At 35.1% G+C, this 26,436-nt stretch overlaps 1 protein-coding gene across 38 annotated transcripts in view; it reads left to right on the forward strand.

Annotated features, from left to right (window-relative positions):
- The window catches only part of pot1 (protection of telomeres 1 homolog), a 92,773-nt gene that overhangs the window by 65,356 nt on the left and 981 nt on the right, over positions 1 to 26,436 (forward strand). For 25 of the 38 annotated variants that reach the window (XM_087310985.1, XM_087311001.1, XM_087310977.1 and 22 more), the window contains 9 exon segments: positions 12,162 to 12,331; positions 18,796 to 18,887; positions 18,978 to 19,001; positions 19,127 to 19,159; positions 22,578 to 22,734; positions 23,912 to 24,102; positions 24,184 to 24,319; positions 24,452 to 24,534; positions 26,429 to 26,436. The exon segment at positions 26,429 to 26,436 is cut by the window's right edge and continues 87 nt beyond it. In XM_087310985.1, the coding sequence (XP_087167111.1) occupies positions 12,162 to 12,331; positions 18,796 to 18,887; positions 18,978 to 19,001; positions 19,127 to 19,159; positions 22,578 to 22,734; positions 23,912 to 24,102; positions 24,184 to 24,319; positions 24,452 to 24,534; positions 26,429 to 26,436 (894 nt within the window). 38 annotated transcript variants of the gene reach the window in all.

Genomic DNA, 26,436 nt, shown 5'->3' on the forward strand with positions numbered 1-26,436 from the left:
CTCAAGGTTGGACATGTTGTGCTCTCAGAGATGCTCTTCTGCATACCTTGGTTGTAACGAGTGGTTATTTGATTTAATGTTGCCTTTCTATCAACTCAAACCAGTCTGGCCATTCTCCTCTGACCTCTGGCATCAACAAGGCATTTGAGCTCACAAAACTGCCGCTCACTGTATATTTTCTCTTTTTTTAGACCTCTCTGTAAACTCTAAAGATGGCTGTGCATGATGATTTCAGTATATCAGCAGTTTCTGCAATACACCAGCCTGCTGGCAACAACAACCATGCCATGTTCAAAGTCACTTGATTAAGTGATTGGCTGATTAGAATTTTGTGTTAACGACCAGTTGAGCAGGTGTACCTAATAAAGTGGCCGGTGAGTGTATATATTAATCATCAATCAGATTTTTTTGTATGAATTAACAGCATACTCTCCATTTTTTTTTTTTTTGTGTTGCATTGTATCATTATTGCTAGAATGTCCATGTTCACATTTTTACAACTAAAGCATTCTGTTTTCCAATCTTGCAATGCTATTATATGTTGGATTTTGTAAACAGGCATGTAAAAATTGCGATCAACTCGCACAACTTGTAACTTGCCTGAAGCGAGTCGCACACCAGATGTGCCACTCGGTGCTGCAACACGTTGCGCACATGACTGCTAAAAGTATTGCACACCAGACACGCACATTCGCATGTAAAGTTTTAATGAAAGTATTCAGATAGCGATCTGTGGCACGGCAGAAATTTGAACAGTGTCCTGAGGTATGGCTGAATGCTGCGGACAGCCACCAACATGCAGCGCCGCTGTGTGTATTCTGATAGAAACTCATGTTTAAAATTCTAAAGTGCATGTCACTACGCTTCGCCAAGTGGCGATTCAGGTGTGTGACCCCCTTAAAGCACAGCATCTTGTTTAACTAAACTTCCTTTTACTAAAATTGAGTTAAATTATTAAAATATAGTTTTTCTGTAATTATTACTATGTCTAGATCACTCAGATATTTAAGTATTGTTGAGTTCTTTGATAATATTACAAATTAAGTTTGTTGTGTCAATGTTGTAATTTTACAACGCTGGATCAAAAGAGAATCTGGATTTGTCAATGCACTTTGTACATCATTTAATTCCCATCTTATCAAAATAATTACATAGATATGCTGTTTTAACCATTCACACGTTTTTAACAGCTTTTTGTTTCAAACTGACTTATTAAAAAAATAATAAAATAAATCATATTTGAACTAATCACTTTCTTTTCATTTTTAATAAATAGTAAACTGCTTCATTTTTTCTGGACTTTGCCCAGATATCTGTCTGCTGCAATGTGGTACATGTGATAATGATCGGGAATGTTGTATCATTGTTTAATGTTGGACCATTAGTGACCATTAGCATATAAGTGGAGGACACACTAGTCAGACAGTATTGTGCCAATTGTGGAATATGTGAAGTTTTTAAAACCAGCAAGTATGATTGGAATTGATTTTTGTGATTGGAAAAGATTATTTAGCTTGAAAAGATTAAGTGTTTTTTCATATTTTGAATGCACCAGCTGGAATGCACCTATATTATGATGTCAGACACATTGTAAATACACACACATTGTGGACTACCTGACAAAAGTCTTGTAATCAGCTGGAAGGGCATCTGCTGTGTAAATCATATGCTGGATAAGTTGACTGTTCATTCCGATGTGGTGACCTCAGATTATTAAAGTGACTAAGCCGAAAAGAAAATTAATTATGAATGAATGCGCTCAAATACAAAAACCTCTACTTGGCTCTGACAATTTCTTCTAAATTGAATCTAAAATAAACTAGCCTTTTTTCAACATGAATTCTAATATCTTCATTCTTCATTCATTCATTCAAATATTTTCTTTTCGGCTTAGTCCCTCTATTAATCCAGGGTCGCCACAGCGAAACGAACCGCTGACTTATCCAGCATATGTTTTACGCAGCGGATAACCGTCCAGCTGCAACCCATCACTGGAAAACATCCATACACACTCATTCACACACATACACCTTGGCCAATTTTGCTCACCCAAGTCACCGGAAACCGGAGCACCTGGAGGAAACCTAATCAAACATGAGGAGAACATGCAAACTCCACACAGAAAAGCCGACTGACCCAGACAGGGTTCGAACCAGTGGCCTTCTTGCTGTTAGTCAATACGCCACCATGCAGCCCCATCTGAACTGTTCATATATTATTTTATCAATATGACATTTATGATTATTATTGTTGTGTTGATTTGCGTGTTGATATACAAGCTTATGTTATAGGTCTAAAAAAGAAGTACTGTCTTTTTTTTCTTATGTTCAAACATTGAGTAAAATCACTGCTACCCCCCCAAAAAATGTTGCAACATTACATTTTCCTGAAAAAAAAAAACTGTAAAAAATGCAAAAACACATTTATTTCTGCTAACAACATCTAAAACAGGGGTCACCAACACGTTGTTTGTGGCCACCAGGTCTTTATTATCATAATTTTCCAATTTCCATATTTGCAGTACCTATAATTTGGAACTTTTTGCAGTCCGCATACAATACAAATACGGAAATCATTTTTGTTTTTTATCAGCATTGTTTTGAAATTAAATTGGCATTTACACGCTTATGTTTTTATTTCTGTAATAAATATGGCTTTCAAGCCAACAGGTTGAGGACCCTAATGGTTTATTGTGTGCATGTTGCTTACATGAAGAAATCTGTGTTACAAGTTAAACGAAAATTCTAATAAGCAATCATATTTTGAATTGAAATAGTTTCTTTGTCTTGAATTTACATTACATGTTTAAGAAAAACAAGGCATTTTTAGACGGGAAGCAAAACTGCCTAAAGACGAGAACTAATGTAATCTCCACTCTCCCCAATGTCCTTCTCGGGGTAACTACAATGATAAGAAGAGTGTCGGCTCTGTTAAAAGTGTTGTAGATTTGGTGATAATTTCCGTAAAATGTGAAAGTTGAATTATGTTAAACAACTGATAATCTGTACAAACATGGAACAACGTAGTGCATGAGTTGCTAAAAATTGTTAGTGGCTAGTAAAAATATTGTAGAAGTGATCATTTAAAAATGTAAATGATTTATTGAAATAAAGTGTTGCATATTGATATTTATCTATTTCCTACCTACAAATCATTGTTGACAACTATTGTGAACAATTAACAAGATCAGTGTCTTCACATAGATGGATATTAATAATTATTAATACTAAAATATGATTTAAAGTAAATTGAGCAAATTTGTTATTTGAGAAGTGTGAATCAAACTGGAAGCCCTTTACATTAATCTGTACCCAAAAAGTAGCTCTCAGATTCAAAAAGGGTGGTGACCCATGATCTAAATTTATTTTTTTATTTTTTGTGCTGTAATTACTCCACATGCTTTTCAGCGAGTTACCGTTTAAAATCTATTACATTTCTGTAAATATATTGTTAACTGTTGAATTCTAGTTCTACATACAGTACATTTCATGTTGTAACCACATGAGTATTAAATTATTTTTTAAATGCCTTTACTCTCACGGATGTTTGCGCTTTGCTTGCATTTGTTTGTTTTCATCAGCCGCTGTGTAATCGAAATTGGTTTGTTTTCATGAAAGGCAGCTTTTCTTGTTTACAAAGCATGTTTCCTCAGCCCTTTTTCATTTTTCCATATAGATGAGGGTACAGACAAGGTTTGTGTTATCCAGCTGCACATATCAACAATGCTTAGGGTAATGGAATTTTCCATGTTGAATGACTGAGCTGTGGAATGTTAGGTTTTTTTGTTGCTCTCGCCAGCACCAGCGGAGGTGTTTCATGCCAGCTAGTGCACACCTGTGCCGAGCAGCCCGGCTTTTTCTCCTGCTGTGCGTAACCAACCATGCAGTGAGTGCGAATAGCAGAATACCAAGTAGGTGTAGATTCGTCTCCACCAATGGCTTTATGTTCTAAGTCATTTCTCAAGGAAAATGTTGCAAGCCTGATGGGGTGTTTGTAAAGTTCATCCAAAAATAATAACTGTCAACGGCTCGTTCTTCTGTTATTATAAACTTTTTTTTTTTTTAATAAGACTACAGTTTTTCATAGAAGCTCATTTTCAATAAAATAAATGGGTATTGGGGCTTAAAAGTAGAGATGTCCCGATCAGATTTTGTTGCCCTTAAGTAATTTAATTTTGAGTATCTACCAATACCAAAACTCAATCCGATACTTCTATAATACTTAAAAAGAATAAAGAAGAATGAAGAAACCCGGATGTTCTTGATTTTTTATTTAATTCACCTTATTTAAACATTCAACAAATCTGTTAACAAAGAGAACACTTGAACAATCAAGTAATAAATAACACCAATTCTTCCTTTTTGGACTTTAGTGCAACAGTAAATATAAACAAATCTAATATAAAACAAAAAGCTCCTCAACTTAAAATTCCTGGCAGGCAATCATAAGTTTACATATCTCACAGTTTGCTTTTGCAATGTTGTCGTCATCAACCTTATAATATCCCCAGACTGCAGACATGCGCTTTCTGCTTCAAGCTGGATCTGTGTTATACTTTGCAGGCATTTAACCAATAGCGTCTCTGCAACAAAGTCATGTCATGCCGCATACATTGCTGTTTCTGTTTGAAGTCAAGAAAGAGGTCTAACTCTGTGTCACCGCATAACTATCAATATGTTAAAAATAAAAATAATGAGAATCTTAAAATTTTAATAAAAATAATAGTTTTAAAAACTCATTTATAATAACTGATTTCTTTTATCTTTGCCATGATGACAGTGAATAATATTTGACTAGATATTTTTCAAGACACTTCTATACAGCCTAAAATGACATTTAAAGGCTTAGCTAGGTTAATTAGGTTAACTAGGCAGGTTAGGGTGATTAGGCAAGTGAATAGCAGAATACCAAGTAGGTATAATGATGGTTCGTTCTGTAGATTATTGGGGGGGAAAAGATGCTTAAAGGGGCTAATAATTTACAATGGTTTTTAAAAAAATAAAATAAAATAAGACTTTCTTTAGAAGAAATATCAGACATACTGTAAAAGCTTCCTTACCCTTTTATACATAATTTGGGAAATATTAACAAAAGAAGAAAATGCCCTCAAGTCAGTCATTTGATTTTGAGTATCTACTGATACCGAAACCTGATCCGATACTTCTATAATATATAAAAAGATGAAAAAAGAGCAAAGAAACAGATCCAGGATGTTCCTTATTTTTTATTTTGTTCATTTTATTTTAACATTCAACAACTCCACAACAAACAAGTTAACAAAGACCTTCTGTGAATTAGCTTGAACAATCAAGTAATAAATAACAGAAATTCTTCACTTAACAGTAAATATATTAAAAAATATATAATATAAAAACAAATAGCTCCTCAATTTAAAATACTCGGCAGGCAATCACAAGTTTACATATCTCACAGTTTGCCATGGCAATGTTGTCATCTTCAACTTCATAATACTTTTAAACCCCAGACACATCTGAAATGAGACACATACTCACACTTTTCGCTTCAAGCAGCTTCTTCGTTCTACTTGGCCGGCATTTAATCGGCATAATGTCATGCTCCACACAATGCTGTTTCTGTGTGAAGTCAAAAACGAGGTCTAACTCTGTGCCACCGCATAGATGTGTTAAAAAATAAGGATCAGGAGGTAGCGTCTGATTCCGATCGAGTCTGTAACTGTCATCAGGCCCGATTTCCGATCACATGATCGGATCTAAACATCCCTACTAAGTAGTTGTTTGGAAATTGTATGATATGCATATGTAGAGAACAATCTCCTGCAATTTATATTGACTAAAATAATACACCGATGGAATTAGTTTTTTATTCTGCCTCACTGATGGACAAATGTCAGTGAATAACTTCCTAAATTTGGTTGTTTGTTATGGTTAAATCCTCTTTTTTAGAGTTCATATGCTTTTTGCCATTTAAAAAAAGCACATTTGTTCTTTAACAGGTAAAGATAGAAGAATTAAGAAAAATATGTGGATTTTGACTTAATAAAGTGGAAAGCATTCAGTAGATTTTCACATCAATGATTTTATACACAATGTCATTCTACAATATACATACCATCCTGTAGTATTGGTTATAGCAATGTTGTAGCAAATCACTGTAAAATCCCCAATAGAAATAACAGAAGGGAGCCTTTTCATAAGACTGTTGTGACGCACTTAACGGTCATCAGCATCTTAAATCCTTGAAACTATTTAATATTTAATTTTCTTTGTTAATTATGAACATTAATATGTCTTTACATATTATATCATCTTTGCACCGAATTACAAAAAAATTAATTACCTCTTATGTGATTTGTTTGTAATGTCGCATCTATGCGGCAGAACAGTAAATTTGTTATTGTTCTCTCTTCTGGCTGCTGTTACTAGTCTCAAATTATTATTTTTTTCCTTTTTGGTATTTTTTAAAACCACATTTTAGAGTTTTTCTTTTATTATTTCAGCTAATAGGATTGTGAATATATATATATATATATATATATATATATATATATATATATATATATATATATATACTGAGAAACCCAAAAATGTTAAAAGCATTCACTGTTGTCTTGTTTGTGTGGGTATTTAATATTAAAATATTTGGTAACAATTATTAATGATTAATGATGTATTTACCAACATTAGCTGAGCATGAATAATCTTGTATAGCATTTATTAATCATAGTTCAAAATTTACTAATTTACTAATGCATTATTAAAATCCAAAGCTTGTTAATATTAGTTTATGCAAAGTGAGTAAACATTAACTAACGTTAACAAACGTTAACAAACGTTTTTTGTCTACTTTATTTTTTTGGATTTTTGGATTGGACACTTTTGCACTGTAAATAAACGCACCTTGCACCATAGTGCTACGTCGACTGAGCCATCATTTATTTTTTTCTTGTTTCACACACACCCTATAAACGCCTCTGTGTGACAATGAATAAATACAGTACAATATGTATTACTAATTGTTTGTTCGTGTTTGTAAATACATTACCTAACATTACCTAATGGACCATTGATTTAAAGTGTTATTTAAACAAATTTGCGACTCCAGTATAAGTTCGGAAAATCCAGGTAAAAATTAACTTTTTAATTATGTTACTTGAGTGTGAATAGGTTGGCGGCTGGAGGGACATTGTGCTGGATAGGTTGGCTGTTCGTACCGCTGTGGCGACTGTTTGTTTTATTCTTCATTAGTATTTTGAAGCCATACATTGTTTTTATTTAACAGAGGACCACAATGGAAATAAGCCCAGGGCTTTATTGTGTTTTTATCCTCGACAGTTTTTTTTTAACAAAGTGTATGGAATACTTTTTGTACAGTTTGTCTAAAATCTGTCAAATAAAATTCAATTCAATTCAATTCAACTTGATCGTAATATAGACAATTAGAGAATGGATCTGGAAGCACAACATTATTTACATTTTTAAGAATGATGCCAGTTGAATATTCATCCTTAGGATATGAAACTTTTTTGTAAGCTTTTAAGCAACCCAAAAAGCAATGTTGTGTTTAAAGGGAGAGTTATTCATAGTGTATTTTTAAGTTTTGGTTATGTTTATAAGATGCAAATTAATGTGTGCTCATGCTTCACTTGTAGATAATCATGTTATTTTTTTATATATCTTACTTTCACTATATACAGCTACTCAGAAAATGAAATATTTCCTAGTTACTCCGAAATGCCCACCCTCACGAGGCTCTGATTGGTCAGCTAACATAATGTGCAGTGATTCGCGGATTGGCTCCACGTCTCGAAGTCAGGTCCCTACAAGCACGCGTTTTTGTGCTGTGTAAACTGTTAGATGACAATGAAGAGCACACAGCTAAATCTTACGCCTGCTTTCTATAATAAAATCTGACAAGTGTCTTTCACATATATTCGGAATAATCATGTTTAAGTAATATAAAACATACTCATGTCTTTGGTGAGTTCGTTATTTGAGATGTAGAATGCAGGAAAAGCGGCGACACTGCAGCCCTGGTGAATATTGTGAGTGTTTACAGCGGTTTCACTGATGAATATGAATTGTAGCTCAATTGTTTGCGGTGCCAAACAGCATTTGCCAGCGTTTACATTCTCGTTTACGTCCTCGGTACAACATTCCGTTAACATAAGAAACTTTGTATGTAATAGATCAATTTTAACAAACTAAAAATACTTACAAGTTGTGGCTCACAGCTTTGTCGGTTGGAGGAGTTTTTAAACTAAACCAGCACTGAACTGGGAGAGATTCTGGAAGCTGCCCTTTGTCAAATGCTAGCTATATGTTTTTATTATTCTCTGGAACACAATTAAAATGAAACTTTAAGCATTTCTGTCTTAGTGTCATGTCCTTTGGAAGCCCAAATACAGAAACAGAACACGCCATATGGAAATAGTATTATTTTGACGGCATTTTAGATTTCTCTGCCATAATATTACTTTGCTAAGCTAACTCTGTAAAAGCCAATGTCCCACTTTGCATTGAACTTTGAGCTTATTACATTCAGCGTTGTAGTTTATGTTCACACAATTACATTACACATCAAATAAAGTTTAAAATATGATAATGTAGTGGACCACCACTTTAAAAAGACGTCCAAACATATATGTGTTGGCCTAAACAAGGTTAAATTTGTGCTGTAAGTGAAAGTCTATAACAGACGTCTCAAAATATTATACTATACCATAGTATAGTACTATAGTACTATACTTCATATGTAGTCATTTATTCCTGTCTATTCATGACTAATTTATTTTTTAGATTAGATTCTCAACGACTAAATTCAGCCCTGCTTAGGTTAAGACCATGCTTGGATGTCTATTAAACATCTTTTAAACACACGTGCTCTCTGGGAACTGTTGTCAATAATTAATCAATAAAAATGGTTAATCAAAAAAACAGCTTGACCTGATTTGGTGGAATATATACATTTTTGGGACAATTTTGTTTTTATTATACAATAGTGATGTACTGTATGTGGTGATGGTAATAGCTGTAATAAAAAGGTACACCACTTCCATTTCTATCCATGCTCATACACCAGACTAGAGTATATCACTTGTGTCTCAAGGTTCTTAAACTGAAGTGGATGGTTTGTCCTGGGGAAGCACTGGTTTGGGAGTTTAGTACCTGCATTTAATGCTGTGTATGAAAGAAACATTTTGTTCTCTCTGTGGATCCAACCATATTTTTTTCAAGGCCATCTTTATCAAGCCACACACCAAGTTCCCTTTTTAGCTCCAATCTCACACCCCAGTTTTCAGTTGTCAGCTTATTCTCAAGCAAGATGGTAATGAGCTGAATCAAATTTGCACTCATGGAAAACAAGTCTGTTTTCTCCAAATGTGGTTACCCACCTTGTTCTGTTTAAGCCTGTTTCAATCAAATATTGATGGCGAATAATTGATTGCCATCATTCTGTTTGTTCAATTATTTGGTTTGTTTATTCATAATGCCTTTTATGCTCTATAGAATGGTCTAGGGACTATATTGCATCTACTCAGTTCTTGAGAATGCCTGCACTTAAGCTTACTTCAAATATTTGTTTAATCAGTGACTAGAGGTAAAATCAGGTAAACAAAGACATGGCAATTTCCTGAAAACCCCAAAGATGTTGTCAAAAGCACACACCTATAAAAGGAAGCCCATGCAGAGCAGATCAGATCAGAATGCAATCTGTTAAGAGAGGTTCTGATGTCATATTTTCTGCTTGATTATTTAGTCTGTTGTAAAAAGACAATCGTTCATCTATTGATGCACAAGGGATCGTTAAGTGATTCAGGGTCTCTCAGTATGTCTTTATGATGCTCCTAGGACTCCTAGGGATTAACGTTTTCTTTGCATTTTACTGTAATCTTGAGACTCTAATGTGCAACCTTGGTCTTGTAGCTCCCCCTGCTGGCCTTTTAACTGAAGATGGAGAATTATTTCCTAGGAATCATGGCGTGATGGCAGCTGAAAATTCAGGTTTCTCTTCATAGGAATAAATTACATTTTTCAATATAATTAAACAGGAAATAGTCATTTTAAATGATTATGCTTTTTTACAGTATCGCTGTGTTTACCCTGTTATCTCCATCATTCACTGCACGTATTATCAAGTAATTAAGCGTAAGAAAACAAACAAAAACATCTTAACCAGGGCTGGTAATATGGCCAAAATATGAATATCATACATATATATTTTTTTAAATCATAAATTATTTATTTTTCCCACATAATGCTTGTGGACTGTCTTCATAAATGTAGATGCAGACACTGCAAACTTGCATGAATAAGAGCAGAGTATATTACTAGGTGAAGCTACTGCATTAACACAAAGGCATGCAGAACATGTAGGTGCTTTAAGCAATACACACTTGTTATTGCGTTGTTTTTTGCTGTGTGATTGACTGCTAGATTAATTAATACTAAATAAAAACGTCCAGAGCTTATCATCCTTAATGACAAATTATGTTCTAATCTTAGTATGATTTTGTTTATTTCTTGGCTTTAACTTTAACCTTTGACAGTTAGTGTATTTACTCCGTGTTGTTAGATACAGTGGCACTGGGTGTAAAAGTTTATGCTCTTTTAGCTTAACATGTCGTCCAAAAAATAGCACTCCATGTACACAGTGCTTTGAAAGACATGAGATACAAGCGTAATGTGCATGCACGTCCATCAAATGTGTTAACATTGAAAACAACAGAAAAGCAGTGCATTGGAATAGAAAAAAAAAACCTTAAAGTTGAAACAAAGGCAAAAATCTGAAGTCTAACTGGAAAATTACTTTTAGAAGAGAGACTAAGACATTTATTCTAGATGTACAATGTTGCATCAAACATTTTCCTTCTAAACAGCTGAAAAGAAAGTAGATGCATAGCATTTTGGACAAAGATGAAAAATAAATTGTATGTATGAATGGCAAGAAATTTACAAAATTCATTGACTTGAATGTATAAATACCTAAAGGTAAAGTAGAAGTCTATGGGCTATATCATACATCCAGCGCAATAAGGCACAAGATGTGTTTGGTGGCGAGGCATTGGCACAGTAGGTAGTGCTGACACCTCACAGCAAGAAGGTCGCTGGGTCGCTATTTCAAACCTTGGCTCAGTTGGTGTTTCTGTGTGGAGTTTGCATGTTCTCCATGCCTTCGCGTGGTTTTCCTCCGGGTGCTCTGGTTTCCCCCACAGTCCAAAGACATGCGGTACAGGTGAATTGGGCAGGCTAAATTGTCCGTTGTGTATGAGTGTGTGTGTGAATGTTTCCCAGAGATGGGTTGCGGTTGGAAAGGCATCAGCTGCGTAAAAACTTGCTGGATAAGTTGGCGGTTCATTCCGCTGTGGCGACCCCGGATTAATAAAGGGACTAAGCCGACAAGAGAATGAATGAATGTGTTTGGCGCAAATATGTTGCTATTTTCAGACCAGTGCAACCCTAATTTTTATGTTCTGCACCACGTTATTCAAATAGCAAATCTGTTTGTGCCACTTTGTGGACTCATGGGCATGCTGGCCTAAAACATACTGTATGGGGCATAAGAATAAGATGTGTGTTTGGATATAACTCAGTATTTTGACCACACTTCATTATTATTGTTCATTCATTCCTTTGCTGGAAATTAGAACGGAATTTAGAAATAGTTTTAAAACAAATCTTTGCGCTTAACCAACAAAATTAAATATGTAGGCTAATGGATAACTTCAGTGGAGTGCGGACAACACTGTTTCCTTATCCACGAAAGTAAAGGAGTAAAGAGAAAGAAAAAGCAAAAAGGCTGAATGGAGGAGGCCAATTCTTTATCCTTGTGCAGATGGTTTGTTTAAATGTTTTCTCGCTAGTGAAATGTTCAGTTTTAAAGCATCTCACTCTTAAAGTGAATGGAAGATGACACTCTGATTGGTTTAATCCATGTTATGTTCAAAACACACCCATAACTCATTAAGAGAATAAGCACAACACTGTTAGACCATGCGCCAGGGTGCAGAGCATATTTTTCCATTCTTAAGAAATGCCTTTGCGCCATGCAATTCAGCCTTTGCGCCAAGATCGTTAAAATAGAGCCCCTTATTTGTGTTTGAAAATCTACCAAAAATGACTCCAATTTCTTGGTCTTTATAATAATTTTTAAAAAGTTTCATTCTTTGTGTTTATGTTCAGCCTGGTGCATTTCTGCGGTTCTACAATCTCCGTGCACTTCTTCAGAAAGTCCCAGGCCAGTTGCCAGATCAACCGGAACATCTTGGTTTCCATCTTCATGGGGGAACAGTATATGGACGAGGTTTACGTAGCCTTCCTGCAGAAACCCCTGACCTGCTGTCTCTCAAGAGGTAAGTTAAGAGGTCTCTGATTATTATTATTTTTTGCATAATTTTTAAATAAATATAAAATAATATAACAATAATACATAATTAGTCTACTATAAAAGTTTATTACTAGCATAAATTGCATTTATATTTAGTCATTTAGCTGATGCTATTGTCCAAAATGACTTACAAATGAAGAATCTAACTACAAATGAAGAATGAATCTGACAAAATGACACAAATCATAAAAATAAAGCATCTTTATTTTGGTCTCTTGCCAAGACAAGATCTAAAACAGATCTGAAAGGGTAGGGATTAATCGAAATGAAGTTTGTATAATATATATATTTTTTTATAATTTTTTTTTTATCCTCGACCTTACTTTCTCTCAGACTTCACTCTCCGAAGCATTTGACATTATTTACCTCACCCAAGGCATGTGTTAGGGCTTCCCCTACCGTAGTACACCTAAAACACACACTGCTGTAAAACTCGTTGGTGGAAGGGAATCGTTTTCTCTTGTTACAGGGAAAGAGTTGAACAACATAATTTTATCGATTTGCAGTACATCATAATACCAACCATACATGTAATGTCCTTCAGTTTAGTCACGTCTAGCGGCTGTCATCCATGAACCAATCTTCATCTGTTTGTTCCTTTGCTACATTTGTTAAATGTTTGCTCCCACTTTCTTTTGCAGTCTGAAGCACGTCAAACGCACAAAACTCCTAATTCGCCTTAATCCCATCTTTGCTTTGACTTCACATGTAAATCGCTCGTGCTTCATCTGCGCCTGCTTACTGCAGAGGCTGAAAACTCTCCCCCCATTCCATTCCATGTAATGATTTTGAGGGTGCAAGTGAGATGTCATTTTTCGAGAGACACTCAAATACTTCACGTGTGCTGTGTATGCAATGTCTACTAAACAATTAGTTGCAAACTGAAATAAATCTAATTTGATTATATGGTTTGGAATTTGACATTTTTTGAGATTATTGATGTTTTTTGTGACTTTTTGTTGATTTAGTGTTCGCGGAATTGTGAAAAACTAAGGGCATTGGTCCTTTTGTATGTTTTTGTAAGAAACGATTATTGCATCATATACCTAAAGCGCGAAAGACCGCATGCTTATGTGTGTGTGCAACACTCGGTCAGCATTCGGCCTCATTTGCACACTGAGACGAGCAGAGGAGCGCAGACATCTAAAGTAATCTTAACATGAGCGCTTTAATGGTCAAATAGGTGTCAAAATGTGATGATTAGTGATTATTCATATTAACCCTCATTTGCGTAATAAACAAACGAGTTGAGAATCAAAAGACACGTGAAAGAGAAACCATTATAGTGACAGTGCGAAATGCTGCCGCCTGTTTTATCATTAATCAAACGACGAGAACATTCCTTACTGCTTTTGACTGAAGGATTTTTGTAGCTAAAGTGTTTTTCTTAGGGTGAAGATGCTTAAATCACAGTTTGTTTTATATTTTTATTCTATTGTATTTATTTCTCTTTCCTTTGCAGGGTGGAAAATAACTGTATATATATACAGTTGAAGTCAGAATTATTATACCTCCAGAATATTAGCAACCATTTTCCTCCAATTTCTGTTTAATGGAAAGAAGTTTTTTTAAACTTACTTCTGAACATAGTAGTTTTCATATATCATGTCTAATTATTGATTTCTTTTATATTTGCTATGATGACAGTACATAACATTTTACTAGATGTTTTTCAAAATACAAGCATTCAGATTAAAGTGCAATTCAAAGGCTTAATTACAGTAATTAGGCAAGTCATTGTATAACAGTAGTTTCTTCTGCAGGCAATCAAAAAATATATTGCTTAAGAGGGCTAATAATATTGACCTTAAAATGGGTTTCAAAATATTTAAACCTGCTTTTATTCTAGCTAAAAAAAACAAATAAGACTTTCTCCAGAAGAAAAAAAATATTAGAGGAAATACTGTTAAAAGTCCTTGCTCTGTTAAACATAATTTGGGAAATAGTTATTTAAAAAAACTAAATTCTCAGGAGCGCTAATAATTTTGACTTCAACTGATAATCGTTTTGAATAATCGTGATTACAATTATGACTAAAATAATCGTGATTATGATTTTTTCCAAAATCGAGCAGCCCTACTTGAAGGATAGCTGAACATCAAAGATCAGAGGGGGTGATGGTTAGTGATCCTTGCTGGATGGAGAAATTGTTGAATAGCTGGAGTAACAGAAAAGACGAGAAGTTCTGCTTTAGCCAAATTTATCTGTATATCTTTCTATCTGATATCTATCTGATCATCTTTTATCCAAGCCATGATGTCCTCCTAGCATTGTGAGATCCTTGAAGCTACCATTGGTTTATATGGCTGAAATGAAAGATAGAACTGTGTCATCATAATAACAATGATATGAGAAACCAAGAGACTGGATGATGTGTCATAGTGATGTCGTCCACACTGAGAATAGAAAGGGTTCCAAGAAGTAATCCTTGAGAGGTAGACCTGTTACCATCTGAAGTGCCCTCCCTGTTCAGCCCACCCCTGAAAGATCTGCCAGTGAGGTAACCAGCAGAGTGGGGTTGCAGTAATGCCCATTTAGGGAATGCTGAATAGAAGAACCTAATACACGGGTGCACAAACTCATTCCTGGAAGGTCGGTGCCCTACAGAGTTTAGCTCCAACTTGCCTCAACACACCTGCCAGGACGTTTCTAGCAAGCCTAATAGGAGCTTGATTAGCTAGCCTAGGTGTGTCTGATTGGGGTTGGAATCAAACTATGCAGGACACCGGCCCTCCAGGACCGAGTTTGGGCACCCCTGATCTAAAACATCAAAGGCAGCAGATAGGTCCAGTAAAAGCAGTCTCTGTGCAATGGCAACTTTTGAAGCCTAATTGGTTGTGTCCAACAGGTTATTCTATGTGAGAAATGTGGAAATTGGTTGAATGCAACCCTTTTTAGAGTTTTGACTAAAAAAACAGAGGAGGGAGATCATTTTGTAATGTTTAGCAATGCTTTCTTTAGCAGATGGGTTGCCCAAGCCTGCCTAAAGGTAGTGGGGAAAATTCCAATGTGCTAGCTAGCACAGGCACTCTGACTGAGGAAATATCTTGTAGTATGTGTGAGGGAATAGAATCTAGTAGACAGGTTGTTTTATGTCAATTCAATTCATCTTTATTTCTATAGCGCTTTTACAATGTAGATTGTGTCAAAGCAGCTTAACATAGAAGACAGTAAATTGAAACAGTATTAGTCCAGTTTTCAGTGTTAAAGTTCATTTCAGTTTAGTTCAGTTCAGTTTGGTGTAATTTTAACTGCTGAAAGTCCAAACACTGAAGAGCAAATCCATCGATGCAAGACTCCACAAGTCCCGAACTATGCAAGCCAGTGGTGACATCGGCGAGGTACAAACTTCACCAATTGATGAAAGTGAAGGGAAAAAAACCTAAAGAGAAACCAGGCTCAATTGGGCATGACCATTTCTCCTCTGGCCAAACATCTTGTGCAGAACTGCAGTCTAGGCACTGGAGGCTGGAGAACTCTTGAAGTCCATTGTGGAGAAGCTGCAGGTGGGAGAGGTCACCGGCTGGTGTACAGGCTGGCCTAATGAGAAGACTTGTCTGTCACTTGGGTCTCATGGTCTCATGTACTGCACTCCTCCATGACCACCAGGGCAGCTGCTCAGGATATAGCCTGGTCCAGGATTATGGAAACCTTGGGAATAATAAAAACAGACTAACATAAGCGCAGTTATGTTCAAATTATAATATCTTTTGGAAAGTGTTCCCAGCTCCGTTTGCCCTAAATAATGCAGACTAACAATCCTTTAAAGGATTTGGATTTCAAAAGAATTGTGTTTTATGTGTATGCTAATGCAAAGAGATGCGTCTTAAATCTAGCTTTAAACTGACAGAGTGTGTCAGTTCCTGAACTGTACTAGGAAGGCTGTTGCAGAGTTTAGGTGCCAGGTATGAGAAAGTTCTACAGTTGCCAAGAGAAGTTTGGATACTATATCTTCTGTGAAGAGGGAGGAGAAGGAGAGTGTTTTGTATGTTTGTTTTTTGAAGATGTGGTTTGATGGAGATTTGCAAGGGATGGTGTGTGAATCTGACTTCTAATATCTCAAGTTTTGTCAGTAAAAAGAAGGCAAATGGTGAACAAATACAGTAAGGGAGGTGGTGAGGACAGAGGAGGGTGTCCTTAAGAGTTTACAAGTGTCTGAAGTGGTGCTGATTTTATTTTGGTAGTATTGAGTTATTGCAGAATGGACCTGTGTGGCGAATGCTGTGAGTTTAGATTGATATCTGCTCAGGTCAGCAGGGCTTTTGGATTTTTGCCATTTTCTCTTTGCTACCCTGAGTGCTGTTCTGTGTTCACACAGAACATCAGAAGGCCAGGGATTAGACGGAGTTGTTTGCGCGGGCCTGGAGTGGAGAGGAAGTATCTCATCTTGACAGGAGGTTAAAGTGGAACAGAAAGTGTCTGTTGCACTATTAACCTCTAGAAGCAAGAACTGTGTGTGTGAGAGAAGGGAGGATATGACATCATAGGAGAAGTGGGTGGATGAAAGAAAGTGTAGATTGCTTCAAAAAGAAACCATTTTGAAGGTTGGCTGTGTGGTATAGTGTAAATCCTTTTTGCAGTGTTTAAAGGTTAAATAAAGATATTTTATTAAAGGTGCTACATGCAAGTTTTTGACTTTTTAAAGCATAAAAATACCATAATATGATTGCAGATATTTAAGAAACATGCCAAGTGAACATTCTTGTTTATCTGACAAACAATGCTGAAGTCAGATATTCTGCTATGAAAATAGGCAAATGGGGACAAATGTCTTTGTTTTGATTCTTTTAACCCACCCAATGCAAGTTTAGCCAATTATATTCCAGCACCCTGGGTTAACCACATATTTCATTCATTCATTCAGAAAGGCTCTGAAAACATGCATCCGTGACCAAAATGTGACCTCCGGTGGACAGTAGCAGACTTCGATTTAGACATAAGACACATAAGACACAGATTCAGAGTTCCACATGAGGTTATTAATTAGCAAATAATATAAACTTTATGATCGTAAACATTAGGTGAGCAGATGTCAAAACACGCTAAGTGATGAGATTTGCAGTGACAAGCAATTTGACTGTTTAAAAGATGACAGAAATTAAAATTATGCGATTCAGAAGCTCAGAATATGCACTCACTTAATATTATACATATTAAATCTCTTTAACATTATTAAATGTAAGTGCTGAATCACTATGTGTTGGGTTTTAGTCTCAGTTCTAAAGTTCAAAATATTTTATTTTCAAGATCTGAGGTAAACTATCCGCTGCTGCTTTTAGTAGTATGGCAATAAATGTCATGTAAAATGGCATTCAAACTTACATTGTTAGCATTTAACACTGAATAAAGAACATAAGGTGTATCTGAGGTGATCATTGTTTTCCTTTGTTCAGTTGCAAGAAATAGAAATTGTTTCTAAGATATCAATTCAAGATGTAGGTTAGAACAAAAACTCCAAAACTCAAATATCAAAATATCAAAACTCCTTTTGATATAAAAAATTCCTCCTTTTATATAGAACATGGTTTAAATCAGCCTTCAGGCTCAATCAAGTTGTTCAATCTGGCAACCTGCACTTTTGTTTGTTTTGATCAGAGAATCTAATACCTAGTTTAACCACTGGGTGTCAAACTTACATACTGCACCTTTAAATGCAATTTCTTGTAAATATCAGGTCCAATTGATTGGCAGATTAATTAGTTCTTGTGATATTAAGCCGCCAGAAATCGAATGATGTAATTAGGGAGTGGAAGTCTGGCATAAGGTTACTCCAAATTAATGTCACCCAATACCACAAGTGGGCTGTGGTCCTCAGGGAATGAGGACAGCACCCCATCCAATTCTTCAGTAAATGCACCTAATAGACCAATGGGGTAGTAGCAACCAAAATATCGAATTTATTATGCAATTATTTTAGGTAGTAAGTATTTGCTATTTTATGTCATAAAGTTGCTTCATTTGTTGTTTTACATATGAAATACTTTGTATATAAACAGTGTTATGGAGATAGTACTGAACTGTGATTTATTCAACAGCCATTAATGCAGTCTTCAGTGTAACATTAACCTTCAGATTTCATTTGAATTAGCTAATAAACACACACAAACATACATGCATAATTGTGTTGTGGTTTACAGGGATCATTTAGAATGTTTTAAGCCATCTGGTTTACAAGAACACAGTGTCCTCATAAACCATGTTCACATTGCACTTCCCTTGTCATTGTATACATTTGTGTCCTAATATACATTGTGTCCTAGCACACATATATCGCAACATTTAGTTCTTGTCCTTCAATCTGATCCTATTTTAAGTATTTGCTGAAGTCATGAGTCATCATTTTAATGGCATGTTAAAGCTTTCTATCTGACATTCAACCATCATGCCCTTCAGTTTTCTTCATCTCTCTTTATACTGATCTGTATTTAGTGTTCTAGAGAAACATGTTGACCTGGATGAGCATGAAGAAGTGAATGATGGCACATTACTGGAAATTTGGTACACGCCGCCGGAGTCAATAGGTTTGTGCATTTTTTTTTTTTTTTATTTATACCTAATCATGTCGCACATTCAGCGGGCTCCTATCAATAAATAACTCTGTTTTGTTCTAGTCTTGCCAAATGATGAAAACCCAGGTATAAACATATTTTATTTGGCTGTTTTTGCAAAGCCTTTTTTTCCACCACAGGTGAAAAAAATAAATATACTGTAATGATTAGCAAAATTTGTTTAAAAAATGCATTTGTTATTTTAATTTCAGGTGCTGAAGAAAATGCAGGGCCTGCTTATACAGGTAAAACATGAACAGACATGCCAGTAGACAAGCAGTGTAAAAAGCATATATTTTTCATATATACAGTGTATCCGGAAAGTATTCATAGCGCTTCACTTTTTCCACATTTTTTATGTTACAGCCTTATTCCAAAATCATTAAATTAATTTATTTCCTCAAAATTCTACACACAATCACATGTATATAAGTATTCACAGCCTTTGCTCAATACTTTGTTTATGCACCTTTGGCAGCAATTAGAGCCTTTTTGAATAAAGTCTTTTTGAATATCATGCCATTCCTCTTTGCAGTACCTCTTAAGATCTGTCAGGTTGGATGGAAAGCTCTGCCTGGGTTACTCAAGAACGTTCACTGAGTTGTTGTGAATTCACTCCATTGATATTTTGGCGGTGTGCTTTGGGTCATTGTCTTGCTGGACAATGAACCGTCACCCCAGTCTGAGGTCAAGAGCAGGTTTTCATTTAGGATGTCTCTGTACATTGCTGCAGTCATCTTTCCCTCTATCCTGACTAGTCTTCCAGTTCCTGTTGCTGAAAAACATTCCCACAGCATGATGCTGCCACCATAATGCTTTACTGTAGGGATAGTATAGCCTTGTAATGAGCGGTGCCAGGTTGTCTCCAAATGTAACGTGCGTTAATTTTAGTTTTATCAGACCAGAGAATTTTATAGAGTCCCTCAGATGTCTTTTGGCCAATTTCAGGCGGGGATTGGCTTCTGTCTGGCCATGATTGAAATTGATTTATTTTTATTTTTTTTTTTGTTTGTTTTTTGGAATAAAGCTTTAACATAAAAAAATGTGGAAAAAGTGAAGCGCTATAAATACTTTCCAGATGCACTGTATTTGCCCTTCAATAGTGACATTCGCTGAACTGAATTTATTGTTTTAATTTAACTAGAAATACACAAGTTTTATGGCTTATATATATATATATATATATATATATATATATTTTTTTTTTTTTTTTTTTTTTTTTTTTTTTCTAAATATGTAAAGTTACATTAACACAATCTACTGTGTACAAGCACAATAAAAATACAGATGACTTTGGTTAATATTAAAGGTACAGTAGGTGATTGTCTTTAGAAACATTTTTTGTTGTGCTGGTTAAATGTCTGTTTTTTTTACTTATTCATATGCAAAATAATTGTCACATAAACAAACCTTGCACACTAAGTCCAACGCGTATTAATTAATCCATTCTGAAAAAAAACGCAAAACCTTTCGGTGTCAGTTCAAGCAGTGATACTTTGTTGTCCTCTCTTTACTCCAAAGTAGAAAAAGAAAAAAGAATAGGCTAAATATTGTGTGCATTTAATACTAGCCTACATGAAGGACAGTTCTCCTTTTCAAAGAGCTGCACTACGATATCCCCAAATGCAAAGTTTATTTCAGGAAATCAATGAAATTTTAATACATTGTTTATAGTACTTCACACATATATGTACATATGTACAGTCCTGAACAGGACTGGCAGTACCTATTGACCAGACATTATAATAGATGGTCGTTGCATTGACATGTTGAAGCAACAGACCGAAAAGCGGACCATGCTTCCTATTATAATGTCTATGGGCAATACCTCAAATGTATGGAGACACACACACACAGACACACACTAAGCAACAGCAGGGTAGAGGTGTGCTAGTCACTGAATATTTTTGGTTCTCAACTGTCCACCACATTTGTCTTAAATTATGCACTGTGTTTGTCATCAAGTTATTTGTAGCTCAAATGATCGGATTCTGTATTTAACTTCTTTAACTGTATTCAACTGTCAAAACACCCCTCAAAGAATTTTTTTTTTAATGCGAAAAGCTGAAAAAATCAAACCCGGTTCGAATTTTGATGACGGACGAATGTTAAGAAGGTAGTGTGGTAATACGAGGTCGAATTTATTTTCTAACATGCGAAAATTACGGAAAAAAATTTCAGATTCAGTGTGTGCAATAACCTTGTGGCATAACACTTAAAATTTTCATCCAATTAAAATTTGTCGAGCAGATAATTCTAATAAGTTGCCCAACTGTTTGTTAACAAATGTAGATTTGTACATCTGTGCACCCCGTTCACTCAGGTCTACCATTTGTGCGTATGTTTTAAAAGTATTTTAGTCACGCAAAGCTTATTTATATTTATGTACCGCAACATATATCATATATCATATGTGCAGATGACAGTTGAAAGTAACGCACAACAGACGTGCACATTCGCATCTTATTTAAAATTAAAGTCTTCAGATGGTGCTCTGTGGCGCAGCAGAAATATGAACAGTGCCTGATTCGTGGCTGGACAGGTGTGTGTACCCTGATAGAAACCTATGTTTATAATTCTAAAATGAATGGCACTGCATGGCACATCGCATAGCAGCCCTTCTGGTGTGCGAACACCTTTAGAGCCATTCGCAACCCATACTGTTGAGCGTGTGACCAATCATAGAGGTGCAAGAACTCACTCGACAGGGTGTTGTTTATTTGCTATAAATGCTTATATTGTTCTGTGCATATACTTGAGTTTTTAAAGGTACAGTTCTGACTGTTTGTATTAAAGGATAAAATTGTATTACAAATAATATTTAAAGATATTTCGAATTTTTTTCTTGTGCTGTAAAGAAAAATTTTATTATGTATGGAAAGCATCGTCAATGCACCGAGATATCAATTTGAACCAATCGATGGCATGATAATCGTAACCGAACCGAACCGTGAGACCAGTGTAAGTTCGCACCTCTAATCGATAATGTAGTTTAAATCGATATTTTTTAAATCGAATTTTTAATCGATAATTTAGTTTAACAAAAAAAGCATAAATAAATAGTGCTATTGCACCTAGCCTGCTTTACAGAGCTGAAGTTGGTTTATATTCGCATCACATTGGTTTTGAACAATGACAACGCATGACGCGTTCCCTATATTGTTTACCTACTTTGACAATTTGGTCTGAAATATCATGTAAGTATGGCCTAGTAATACATGTAATTCCTGCAACCTGCCAGCCAAGCATAGTCTAAGCATTGTTACTTTAGGACAAAGCGCATGAGAGAAAGAGACCAGCGATCCTTTCATGCATGAAGTATTGCACATTATGACAAGTTTGGCTTTCTACACAACTGAAAACCTGCTAGATATAATAGTTTTTCATTCAAATCTGTAGTATTATAGAGTACTATTAAGTTTTCTAACTCTCGAATGCCATGATCTAGTGGGTTGTCTACTGTTATCTGTAAGGTGTACGTTCGTGAGGGACTGTGTTTTCAAAGCTATTATGCTAACATATCACCTACTGCACCTTTAAGGGAAGCAGCTTTTAGAATTGTTAAGAGCCAGACCTGAGCATTCATCAAATGCGCTATAGAAGTATATGTCAATGTCAGTTTTTATTATAAATGCTGATAGCATCTCTATTATGTTTGTTCAGTGCAGACGTGTGAGCACAACACACAGCGGATCACACTTGCTCAGGTGAAGCGCTCCACACCACCGCTGTCATGTCATGTTCGAGCCCGGGTGAAGAAGTACCTGCCCCAGCAGTTATACCAGTGCTTGAAACTCTTCTGCTCCAAGTGTAAAACAATGTGAGTCTGACACTTACTACAACCTGTTCTTAACTCTAATACATTGAAAAGAGGTTGTTGCTTATACTGGTTAAAAGATAGACTTTAAATTCAAAATAGGTCTCATTTTAATATTTCTTATTGATTCAGAATCAGTGGTATATTGTATATTTTGTGTTTGTTTTACTCGAGAGGAGCAGACTTAGGGGCTGATCTCACTGGACATGCTTTTCCGTTCTGAAAACACAAGCACTGCCTTTTTGTTAACTTTAGAAAAGAGCAACGCGCCGCTCTTTTTACAGTGGTTGGAAAATGAAATGCCTGGTTAATTCATTAGTATGGTATAGAACCTCCTTTTGCAGCCTATAAAGCATCAATTCGTCTTGGGAATGACAGACACACGTCCTGCACAGTGGCCAGATGGATTTTGAGCCATTCTTTATGCAGAACACGGCCAGGTCACTACTAATGCTGGTGGAGGATACACATATATTCATTCATTCATTCATTCATTTTCTTTTTCAGCTTAGTCTCTTTATTAATCCCCACAGTGGAACACCCCCTCTCTTATTTTTCCTTCCCTTTTGAATTTTTCCCAAATTATGTTTAACAGAGCAAGGAAATGTTCACTGTATGTCTGATAATATTTTTTTCTTCTTGATAAAGTTTTATTTGTTTCATTTCGGCTTGAATAAAAGCAGTTAATATTTTAAGGACAAAATTGTTAGCCCCTTTAAGCTAAATTTATTTTTTTGATAGTCTACAGAACAATCATTTTACAATAACTTGCCTAATTACCCTAACCTGCCTAGTTAACTTAATTAATCTAGATAAGTCTTTAAATGTCACTTTAAGCTGTATAGAAGTGTCTTGAAAAAGATCTAGTAAAATATTATTTGCTGTCATCATGGCAAGGATAATGATGAGCTATTAAAACTATTATGTTTAGAAATGCGAAATATGTGTGTGTGTGTGTGTGTGTATGTGTATATATATATATATATATATATATATATATATATATATATATATATATATATATATATATATATATACACACACACACACACACACACACACACACACACACACACAGATATAATCATATATTACAAATATAATCATATATTACAGCTTTGTAATAGCTAATGATACCAACAAAACTTATTAAAAAGTTCTACTATTTTGTATGTGACAGGAAAGACGTACCTGATGACAGTGCTGTCGCAAACATATTTCTGGAATCTGCGAGAGATAACCAACCTTGTGATGAGCAGTGGGCTGCCACCTCATCAGCAAATTCTAGAGAACCTGGCAGAACCATCTCAATGCACGTTTCTAAAGACATGGTGGGGAAAAGCAGTCACATGCAGCTGATATTCATTGAGGGTATGTCGAACTGCAAAAAGACTCATATTTTCAATAATATTTCTTTGGCATTATTTTAAAAATATAGCCTTATGTTTTCAGGAATGACACTTGATGAGATTAGTGTGTTATCACGTGATCACAAAAACCTAGTTCCTGTGAGATCAGAGAACAGCAAGATGACCCGAATGGATCTCACAGCTCCATTCTTGTTCTCTGGAAAAAAAAGATATTATGGGTAAGAGTACAATTCCCCTGGCTTCATCTGAATGTCCCCTGTTATTCATGATGTAAATCATACAAAAACCCTAGGGAAGGGTTACATTCATGTCTATATTTAGTTAAATGAATATTTATGTGCATGTCTCAGGTGTAAACAGTGCTCTCGGAACACGTTTGAAAACCCCGTGTTTACTGGAGTGGAGACCTGGGATGAACAGGCAGTTGCTGCAGGTACTTACTCAGCAATTTTACATTAAATTGTTCTTTTGGGAGTGATTAAGCTTTTTATTGTCTGATGTTTAAAATATTTTAAGACCTGTAGATGTGAGTGCAACAGTCATCCTATTGGTCAGAGTGCACCTGTTTACAGTCCTCTACGTTAACCGTCAAGATGTTTTTGTAATATATTTAAAATTGCTAGTGCTTTCAATTTAACATGATGATTTAACTACTTTGGGGAATAAAATTAATGTACCCACCCCAATACAGCTAATTGGTGACTAACATGATGCAGGTAACTCTCAAGGCACGATGGAGCCCATACAATGCAATTGTATACACCTATTTCAAGAAACTGTGTCAAAATGCCTATACGTTTAAGCCAAATGCCATGAGTGCAAATTAGGGATACACTGAAATGATAATTATTGACTGAATCCAACAATTCTGGATGCACTTTTCTAAAAAACGAAATCAAAAATGCTTTGTAATAATTGTTTGTCATTTCATTTAACTGTATAATTAATTTTTACATTTAAAGATGTTTAAATTTAACTCAATAACTTAAAGGTGCAGTATGTCATTTTGACACCCATTGGTTAAACTGGGTATTACATTCCTTGATCAAGACAAACGTAAGTGCTGGTTGCCAGATCGAGGAGTGAGTCTGACATAGATTGTCTTCTAAATTTAAGAAATTAAAAAGCGATAGAGGGATTATTTTCCATATCAAAATGAGTTTTTGTATTAACCAACACCTTAAATTGATATATTAGAAACAATTCTATTTCTTGCAGCTGAACAACCTGATAAACTGTTATCACCTGCTTTGTTCAGTCTTAAATCCTAACAATGTAAGTTTGAATGGCTTTTTACATGACATTTATTGCCATTCTGCTGAAAGCAGCAGCAGATAGTTCACCTCAGATCTTAAAAATACAATTAAACATTTGGAAATAAACTCTAGAACTGTCAAATAATGCAAACCAACATAGTGATTTAGCATGTACATTTTATGTTGTTAAAGAGGTTTAACATGGGTTTGTTTGGTGTAGATCCGTTCATGATTGCTGTATTCCTATATGCCTAAACAAACAAAACCAAGGGAGAGAAACGCACCAGAAATACATTATCTAAACTAGCCAGGTGTGAAAATGCCCTTAGATTCAATGTATTTCTCTAATCTAACTTTAATTGTGTCAAAACAATAACCTTTTTTTTGTAAAAGCAATTTTTGCAAAACATTTTCCAGTTTTTACATAACAAAATGCATACTAATATCAGAATATGTTAGTAAATTGCCTAAAATTGCTTTATTTTATAATATTGAATTGTATATAAATTAAGAACATATTTCTGTATCTTCAAGCATATTAATGCTTATTAATGTCTAACATTTATTAATGCTGTTTAATTCCATTCTTAAAGGGATAGATCACCCAAAAAAAGAAAATTCTGTCATATTTTATTCACACATTTTTTTTTTTTTTTGAACAAAATTAGATGGATACATTGAAAATGTTGAATACCTGTATCCATTGACCTCCATAGTCTTTGTTTATCTTGGTTGGTTTATCTGGTTTCCAACATTCTTAAATATACAGAATTTTTATTTTGGGGTGAATTGTACCATAAAAGAAAACATTTTGAAATGCATTAAATAGTATTCTGATAACATTTTATAATATAAAAATAAAGTCAAGATGTCAGCTTTTTTTTTTTAAATGTGTCTGCAGGTGTGCTTTTATGAAAGTCTGAGCCCTGAATGACGACTGTAATTTCATTTCAAGTATTCTGAATGTCTCAAATTATAGTTTTCTTAAATATTATTTAGACAATTTCTCCAAACATAAAAATTGACAGATGTATTTATTTAAGCTTGCTTACCTGTGCTTCTGTCACACAGTTCTGGGA

The sequence above is a fragment of the Danio rerio genome, chromosome 25 (assembly GCF_052040795.2).
Source record: "Danio rerio strain M-AB ecotype USA chromosome 25, GRCz13ab, whole genome shotgun sequence".
Classification (NCBI taxonomy): Eukaryota; Metazoa; Chordata; class Actinopteri; order Cypriniformes; family Danionidae; genus Danio; species Danio rerio.